Source organism: Adelges cooleyi, unplaced genomic scaffold (genome assembly GCF_023614345.1).
Source record: "Adelges cooleyi isolate 19-005CV unplaced genomic scaffold, UGA_ACOO_1.1 ACOO_flye_CR_arks_rails_tigmint_CR_PRNA_0, whole genome shotgun sequence".
Classification (NCBI taxonomy): Eukaryota; Metazoa; Arthropoda; class Insecta; order Hemiptera; family Adelgidae; genus Adelges; species Adelges cooleyi.
In genome coordinates this window covers 128,008-137,917 of record NW_026095750.1, presented here as the reverse complement: position 1 = coordinate 137,917, position 9,910 = coordinate 128,008, and the positions used below count along the sequence as shown (strand labels likewise).

General features: G+C 26.3%; 1 protein-coding gene across 1 annotated transcript; it reads left to right on the top strand.

The window, feature by feature from the left end:
* Nucleotides 1-4,337: 4,337 nt before the first annotated feature.
* LOC126840020 (homeobox protein ceh-37-like) lies at nucleotides 4,338-7,293 on the top strand. Its single transcript, XM_050579491.1, has 4 exons — nucleotides 4,338-4,409; nucleotides 4,487-4,621; nucleotides 6,912-7,026; nucleotides 7,100-7,293. Exons 1-4 carry the CDS (start codon nucleotides 4,338-4,340, stop codon nucleotides 7,291-7,293), a joined length of 516 nt encoding a protein of 171 aa, XP_050435448.1.
* The last annotated feature ends 2,617 nt before the right edge of the window (nucleotides 7,294-9,910 follow it).

The window sequence follows — 9,910 nt, the reverse complement described above, 5'->3', positions numbered from 1 at the left end:
TTTGTATTATTAAAAAGCGACAAAGTGATATTTACTTATGACTATATTTTTGATTTTTAATGTTCTCATTAAAAAATCAGTGTACTAATTATTTAGTATTATTACATTATTCTAATGGTGTACCTACAGCGGAGCTTTATCCTATACAAATTTCTCAAAACTCTGAAGTCAAACTTTTTATTTTTTATTTATTAAAGGAACAACCAAAAAAGAAGGAAAATTACCTTTGGACCGTAGTCAATTTCTAGGTTGCTATGCGTGAGTTAATTAACAGTCAACAGGTATTTGTTAACAAAATATTTTCATACATAAACAACGTATAGATAATAACGGTAGCTACTCATTATATAGTTGACAATAAGCCGTAATCGTATCCTTCATAATTCATAAAATAACATGTGAACTACATTTTAACTTTTACAATTAAATATGTAAGTTCCCATTTAAGATTCAAAAGTTGATAGTGCTGTAGAAAAAAATAAAAAAAGGTATGAATTTGAATATCGTCTTATATTGTAAGGTAACATAATATTAAACTAAAATGTTTTCAAAAAGAAAAGCTATGAAATTGTATTTATTTGACACGAGGTAAACAAGATCTTCAGAATTTTATGTCTCGTTGGATTTCTTATGGTAAATTAAAAATATAAAAATATTACTAATGTAAACCATTGTTTGATTTTTATTACACAATACTTATTTATGTAGAAAACATTATTTTATAACAAATTTGATTATTGTCTAATATTGTAAAATAACAGTGTCCGAAAAGAAATACCATACAGTTTTGATTTTAAGAGAAAACGAGTGTCTTATCCTTAATTCAATCACTAAGTATTTAAACACATATCAAGAAATTTTCTACCACGTGAACGACTAGAAGACATATATTTTTTTCCTAATTGAATACAAAAAAACTATAAGAATTTGTTCAAAAGTTAGTGGAGGGTTTATTGCACACGTTTATTGAATCGAACAATCGACTAAGTTATTTCATCTACTTCTGTATTAAATTATTTAGGTTAAATCCTTAGTAAAGTTTGAAAAATAAATTTTTTTTGTATATAAATTTTTTTTAATTCTCTCTTTCTTAGGGAAAATCAAGAATAAAAAAAAAGTCGTATAAAGATGAAGCATAGAAAATATAACTAAGCACCTAATTAAATTATTATGATGACAAAAAAAGTATTAAATCATAGTAACTTGCTTTATATGTCTTGGGTAGCATTTAGCATTAATAAGTAAAAAAAGTAAGAAAGGTTATTATTATTTTTTTATTTCTATAGAAAATGAACGTCTGCAACGGCACAGAGTACAATTAAAGATATTTTCTGTAATCAAGAATTGATAATAATAATATATCAAAAGGATACAATTATAAACAAATTTAAAATTTACCGCTGGCACAACCATTGACTACTAAAATATAATTGTTTTTTAAAACGAACGTCCTAAAGGATCAAGTACAGTTAATAAAGTGAGTGCTTATTTCTAGATGTTACAAAAGTAATAAAATATATCTAATATATACAAAAACTCCATATTGTACATCCATACTCCAATATAGGACGAACCAAAGCACACAAAATAATTTTATGGCATAGTACTTTGATAAAAGATTCTATTAAAAGCCTAGTGCTTTACAATTTAAAACATAAGTAATAGTTTTTTAATACTCGTAGTTTATTACAATGTGTTAGAAGTTGAATCAATACAAGACATGATAGAAGCATATTATATATAAATGTATACTGAATATGGTACTAAGAAGACTCAGGAATCGAAGATAATCTTTGGGTTCTTCTATGTTTAACGCCAAACGATCAACCATGACATAATAAGTGTACCCAAAAGTATTGCAGTTTTATTTTGGTAGTCATATATCACCTGTAAAAAATTAAAATTATGTAATTATTAAAAATTAAAGGTTACATTTGACTATTTATGCTGAACAAAAAAGTACTAGTTGTGATTAAAGGTGCTTAAGGTTTTTACTAACTATTAAATTTAATTAGCAACTTTGTTTTTTATAGTAGCGTGAAAACTTTTTTTTAAAAAGTATTAATTCTCTGACGAAAAATATTTGTAAGTTACCAACGATATTAACGGTTGTAATAGCTATTTAGGGGCTTTTAGTAAGAAAAGAAATTATATAATATTTAACAAAACAATAACAGTTATCTGCTTAATTTATTTAGTAATTTCATAATTTTTTTTTTCTCAAAAAAGCCATCCTAGTGGGTTTGAATTATTGTGAAACTGGAGAGTTAAAGTGTTTAATAAAATCACTCAAAAAACGATTTGATGCCAGTCTATTCTATGTATGTAGTAAAATCTATTATCATCTATTATAATCTATTACCTGATGTTTTAATTTTTCTCAATAAAAAGTTTGTCTACAAGTTTTGTGTTTTTACAATTTTATAACATTTCTAAATTTTAATTTTTTTGAGACAAACAATATGTTATTTTAATAATGTTTTATCTAGATTCCGAAAGGATGGGTTTTTTTTCATAATATTTGGATTTCTAATTTATAGATTTGGTATAAAAAAAAAATAGGTCCAAAAGTTTAAAATTTATTGTGGGTCAAGACACACAATTATAAAATAGGGTTAAATCAAATTTAAATAAACAATTGAATGTTAAACTGTAAATAGTAAAATTTAGTATTTGTTTATAGTGGTGTTTATCGTAAAACTATAATTTAATCGTATAAATATTGTTTTTACAATGATGGGTCTTTATTTTTTTTTTTTTGTGCCTGGACCGCGGAATTTCCTAAACCGCTAATTCGACTTCTTTATGCATTAAATTTATATATCAAAAAGCCTGTACAGTGAGGTCCACGCTGCACTACTGGACCTCATTTTGGTATTTTATTACTGTGTTTGGTTTAAAATGTACTAGTTTAGACTATACTTGCTTAGAATTCTTACTATCCCCTTATTCATATCGAAGTGTTAATTTAAAAATTGAATATATCAGTTTCAGATAATAACTCCTGTAAACATGTGACCTCCCTTGTCTATGCTATGCTTTGTCCCCACTATGTTCTCGCCGTACTGGCTTTTTGTGTATAAGAATATTACAAATTATCTCAAAATTGAACACAGTAATCAAAAAACAATATATTCTTTGCTCCAATTTGAGGCTAAAATAATATTACATTTTTTAATTAATTTAATAAACAACTGTATTCGTTAGTTATTAAAAACATATTTAAAAATATTTTCCGATGGATTTAAAACACCTAAATGGGCATCAGATATTTTGCATGCCAATTTGATTTTAAAACTACCTTCGAATTTATAATGACACAGTGATAGCCTTAATAGATGACTGGATCAAGACACAGTTTAAAAAAAAGAAATTAATATTTAAGTCCCTTAACTATAAAAATAATACATTCTCCGCGTATACGTATTTCAGCAACAATGTTGTCTTCAGCGGTAACGGCAGACTTTTAAAATCTAAAGGAGCCCGCTCGGAGTTAAAACAAAAAATTGGTGTCTAAGACATCGATTGCCACAATATATAATATTATTTGATGAGAGTTTAAACTCTTCAAATGAAGACGAATAACAAATAATAAATCCAAAATAAATTTAAATTTATAATATTATACAATAATAATGAAAATAAAATTGGCACCTACACATTACATAATATATTATTATTTATCTTACTATTGTTACTATATATTATGAAATCTGACTTTGTAAAATATTTTACATATACTTAAGCTAACTGACTTGTAAGAGCATGCAATATGTTGAGACATTTTAATTGAAATTTAAAAAAAAGAGCTACCTTAAAATTGTTTAAAAAATTATCAAAATTTGAAATATTTTTTGTATAGGAGAAAATATAAGTTTTACATTAATCTCATTCCAACAAAAAAATTGCATTAAAGGTTCAAACTAAATTTATCAAATAATGCTATTAATATTATGTTTTGTAATAATATTGTTCCACGGTGATGAAATTATAGCAAAAAGCTTGTGTAGACAATCCATTTTACCACAATAACAAAATTCAACACAGATAGTGCAATTTCAAAATTACATTGACAAAATCAAAGGGTTTTCGATGGAAACTGCTATAATATGATTACTATAACATACTACACCTCTAATAGTATGATATAGGCTTTAAAATCAGAGAAATTACCCTTTTAACCCGTTTTTAATCAACGTTGCGCCGTGTTTGGTAAATAGCGCTGAACGTCACTATTGGTTTCATGAGCTTTTCCAGTAGGAACGGTCTAGTAGTTTCCCGGTGGCTTGATCAAACATTCTCGGTTCTCGCATACAATCGTGTCTCTAACGCCAAAAATGTCAATAGGATCCAGTGAACCTGGTTCAGTGTTTAACATGGAACGCAATCAGATTATTGAACATCGCCAGGTTAGTACATTATATTTTTACTTTTTAATTTTTATAATATTTAAAATACTTAATATTTTAATCACAACTATTAACAGAGAAGAAAACGAACTACATATACGTTACATCAGCTTAATAAACTAGAAGAACTATTCAATACTACGCGGTACCCAAATGAAATACTAAGACAACAACTGGCTGAAACTATTGAAATTGACCCATATTGTGTAAAGGTCAGTTATAACTTTTATTTATTTAAGTAAGTTGTTTACTTCTTGTGTTAAAAAAATAGTTTACACTAACTTAATTGAAAAATGTTGCACAGTGTAGATAAATTACGTTTCATTATTATACGGATCTTGTGTGTGCAATAACAAAAATATTATCCAGTCAAATTTGTTAGAAATTCGAGTTCTTTAACTTCTTGTGTAGCAGTCCTTCGGTTACAAGCTTCATACTTGTAAAAACTATTAAAATATACATAATGAGTAAAAAAACTCTTTTTATAATTTATTATTTTCAACTTTACTATAATACTATTACTATAAGATTTACTTACAGTATATTATAGTTACAGTATTAGTCATAGATAATAGACTGGGCCAAAAAAACAAACAATTTTTTTTTGAACGGCACTATGAAAATATTGTTCATGATGATAAAAAAAATAATGGTGAAAGTTAGAGCCCTTAATATTAACATTAAGATACCTATCATGACGACTGACGGGTTTTTACACTAATGGCATTTTTTTAATCTAAAACTCGTAAGTTATTGGCCTGAAAAATTCTATTAATACATATTCCTAAAGAAAATTGAGTTCCCTACAAAAAAGCTATCTATGTAAATTTTCCTCAAACAAGCTTTTTTCATCGAAATCGCGCCTTAAACATTTAACGGTTTTTTCAGTTTGAATTTTTGTAACTACCACAAATATCAATAATTAATATTTAAACGACTTGTTTGACGAAAATTTACAAAGATAGCTTTTTTTAGCTAAAAGGAAATATATCTTAACTTAAAAAAAAACAAGTTTTATGTACTTTCGTTGATAGAGTAAAAAAAACCTTTGTGAGTATTTTTGTTAGACTATATAATAGTAGCTTATTTCCAAAACTAATTATCAACCCTTTTTAAAATTTTGGGAGAATATGAAAAAAACCGTTTAAAACGTCTAAAACAATCATAGATATAATTTGTTTATTTATCTAAATACATACCCAGGTGTCCAGGTCTCCTTTTTATATTCCCCACCACCCATTAGACGAATGATGACTTTTGTCAATGCGGATCTTTCCTTTTTATTACCTGTTTTTAACTCATAATTTTTAAGATCATAATATGTGAGTATCTATTGGTTAAATTTCTCATTTCTTATTTGTAATTCTATACTTAAGGGTTTAATATATAATTATGTAAACAAGGGCGCCCATAAACATTAAAACAAATAAATAATAAGTTTTGTAAATAAATTTACAAATAAAGTTAAACTTTATTAGGGAAATAATGAGTTTTGGAAGTATATTTATTTAAAGACCAAATTAAAACAATATATTATTAAAAAACATTAACATAATATCAATATTCAGTTTTTGGAAATAAGCTACTCTATTATGATAAACTATGTTAAAAATAGGGTAAGCCATCTTCTGGTAAATAACATGTTTCTTAAATGTGTGTTTACTTTTTGACTTGTGTCACTTAACAAACACATGTCGACTGCCCCAACGAAAAGGGTCGTATCTCGTTTTTTGCAACTTTTCAGGATGAACCAAACAAACATTCAAATTTAAATTCTTATTCTGTTTTTAACATATCAGTTTGAAAATTTGGGTACATGTTATAGCATATTATCCAAATTTTCCAAGTTAAAAACAGAATAAGAATTTAAATTTGAATGTTTGTTTGGTTCGTCCTGAAAAGTTGCAAAAAACGAGGTACGACCCTTTTCGTTGGGGCAGTCGATGTGTAATATTTCAGTTTTCTTTACTTATTGTACATTTAGCTGTCGTTACATTATTTTACGCCTTTCGTCTCATTGTGCACTAACATTTTTATACTACACATGGCACATATTACAGTAGTATTCTAATTTATGCCACTTTGAACTTAAATAATCACACTTAGCTTAGTCTTCACTTCCTCATCGTCACATAATATCTATATTTTCCAAACTAAGTTGTTCAGTACCTCATAGAGTTTCTCAAGGAAAATCAATTTACAAAGGAATACTTACATACACCAGCACTTTGAAAAAAAATATGATTAAATAAAAATCTAAATTTTATATTACAAAAAAATTGTAGTAATAAAAGCCCAATCCCACTTAATATTATAAAAAAAAAATTACAGATTAACTAAAACAGTATCTATCTATTTTATTTGTAAAATAAGCGTAAAATACCGTGTATTGTTAAAGTTTTCGACGAAATTATACCGGGGGATTTAGCTTTCAACCCCCCCAACCTCTGAATTTTGGGTATGAAAGTCGAAAGTTTGATTGTACAACTTTTTGTTACTTAGGTTTGGTTTCAAAACCGAAGAGCAAGGGTGCCTAATGATTCCAAATTACAAAATGCCAACAACAAGTTGCAGAACCGGCGAATGAATAATATTGAACCGCAAGGCGATTTAAGAGGTAACCTCGTCAACATTTAATTTAAATTATTTCAATAAAATAATTATGTTAACTAAAAATTTACCTCGCATAGGACATCAAGTACATTTTGAAAGTAACAACTTTACAGAATCTTTACATGGAATCCATTTGAATGAATCCAGTTATGGTACTATCAATTTAAGACCGGATTTGGAGGAGCAAGAAGAGCAGACCAATATAAGCGTGTACTTAAAAAACTTCTATGAGCCCAAATACGATGTGTATCCAATTGATTTCACATTATAATGTGTAACTTTTAATCATTTTCTAAGTTAATTAGTTAATAATATAATTTATAACATAAAACCATACGTTATAATGATTTTTTTGTCTGTAGCCACTGTAAATTATTTTCAACTTATTTTTATGTTACTCATTATTTGTTTACAAAATGAATATTTTTTTTTAAATTAAAAACAAAAAAATAGTTATAAGAAACTAAGTATCAAGATTCTTAGTTTTAGTAGTAGGATGAATGCCTTACCATTTATGTTTCAAAAGTAGCAATAAAAAAACGTAAGTTGGGAAAGGAGTAAAAAGAAAAAAAAATGTTAAAAATTTGAACACAACAAAAAAAAATTGAATTTCTTATTAAACTTCCCTTGTTCAAAAGGAAAGAACATTAACTAGGTTCTTCAGTCATTTTTTTAGAAAACATTAATTTTACCTTAAACAAGCACTTAAAAAATTTAAAAAATGGCAGTATTAAAATACAAATGTTGAATGTTGGTTTAATAATTTTAAAAAAAACTGATGAGAGAACCTATAAATAAACATCTCATTATTTTAAATATGATAAAAATGTTTTCTACGATTATTATTTAGTCAATATTAGAGAATATGCATAGCTATAATTCGATGCAACGTTTTTTAAATATCTGTCAAAGATGCTGTGATAGTCAGAAAAAAAGTCCTAATTACTGAACTAATAATTAGATATCATAGTTAAACCTTTAAATTAAGATTTTGTAACTCCTTAATAAGACCAGAAGTAGTACCTTATATGTACTTTCTAATATCAAACATGAAACAATTTGTTTCTTTGCCATGAAAAACATAAACAATATTTTAAATATGTACACTTTTTCCATTTTAATTATACGACAGGCTGAAACTTTTTTAAAAATCAACCAATTACTTTTAAATTTGGGTATCTTTTTCTATAGATATAATAAACTTTTACCAGTATACAGAGACAATAATATTAAGCCTTTTATCCAGTGAGGGTTATATTCTTACTTTTTTGGTTTGGTTTTATGTCTTTAGTTCTAAAATCTAGACTAAAGCTTAATCCAATTGAATACAAAAAAAGTTAGAGTATCAATAAAATCATTTGTTATGTCATTTTGTGAAATGTTAGAACACTCAATATTTAAACATTGTGTGCATCTCAACTTTTTTTTAAATAGTCCCAAATTCATTTAAATATTTTATTTACCTCGAAAAAATTCCAACATTTGCAAAACTAGAATCACAATAAACTACAAAGGTATATATTAAAATATTCTATCAATAAATACCGTATGTCACAGATCTTAAACGTTTTGTAGTTTAAATTTAATATATTATGATTAATACCTTATTTAGGATTTTGAAGCTTTATTAGAATGTTCTCAGGAAAAGAAGCAAAGTCGAATACATTTTTAAAGATATAATTCAAAGATATTTTCACTGAGCCAAATTCTTTCTTCGTAGCTGACATTATCAAAAGTTGTTTGGGTTTTGTTATAAAAACATAACGTAACGAGATGGAATTACTTTTATGATAATGTACCATCTTGGTCAATATCAATCAAGTTTTTTTAAATATAATATAATATTCTACATGTAATAATTACACGAAAGTGTCCAAAATTAAAAAAACATGTTTTGGAGCTCGTGGTAGAATAGTAAAAATGAATTCAGCAGTGAGCATAAAGATAAAGGTGCTAGTACATTTTTATTTTCATGGCCAAAAAAAAGTAAAAAAATATCGTTATTGAAAATAAATTGGGATGTAAAAAAAAAGCTCTACTCAAAGTATAAGCATTTTGAATTCTATACCCACTCTAAAACAAAAATAAATCATACATTATAGATGTCGGTTGTAATTACATTTGTAATTAGACCTTCTGTTCGTCTTTGTCGTTGTCATTGCCGTTGCATCAGTGGAACGAACTTTTAGTGTTGGTAGTGTGGTATAATCTAAAAAAAGACGGAATATTAGTGACAATAACTAAAATTTAGATTACTTAAATATGATAAATAATTTTATATTGCATTTCAAACAGACAACTTTCATGCAAATGATTTTAATTTTAATTATTGAATTAATAAGGTAAAAGTAGATGAAAATTATTTGGTTTTGAGGAACCTTTATTGACTATTAGGGAAAAATAGCCAACACCTATATATTAATAAGCCAAGGTTTAGAGGTGTCTAAAATTTATTTTATTTTAAATAAGCAACACAAAGCATATGACTAAAATTTAGTTTAAAATAAAAAAAAAATACCCAAACAGTTTACATGTTTCATAACTTGAAATAATGATGCGCTATAACGTTTTAGTTTAAAAATAGTCGAATGTTTATAAATTTGTATGGAAAGTTTTTTAAACATAGTTTTATAAATAGGTATACTTTGATAAACTAAAAAAAGTATACAAATCCATTCTCCCCAATGGGTAGACATTTTTTACTTTATCTCACTCTATTATGTGTAGTTTATGGCCTTAAGACCGGAAAATTAAATTGAATGTAATTTAGTAAAGGCCCCCTTTTACTATACTGGGGGGGTATAATATATTTAGTTTTCTCAAAAACGTGTGGTCTGTCTTATTTTTTATTAAGAAAATACAAAAAAAAAGAGTTGTAATAACTCTTG

What these genes read in the sequence shown, in the direction of transcription:
- LOC126840020 (XM_050579491.1), top strand. Translation starts at nt 4,338, where the DNA reads ATGTCAATAGGATCCAGTGAACCTGGTTCAGTGTTTAACATGGAACGC. An exon ending in AGATTATTGAACATCGCCAG is followed by an intron (nt 4,410 to 4,486) that starts GTTAGTACATTA and finishes AACTATTAACAG; the next exon opens with AGAAGAAAACGAACTACATA. An exon ending in ACCGCAAGGCGATTTAAGAG is followed by an intron (nt 7,027 to 7,099) that starts GTAACCTCGTCA and finishes TACCTCGCATAG; the next exon opens with GACATCAAGTACATTTTGAA.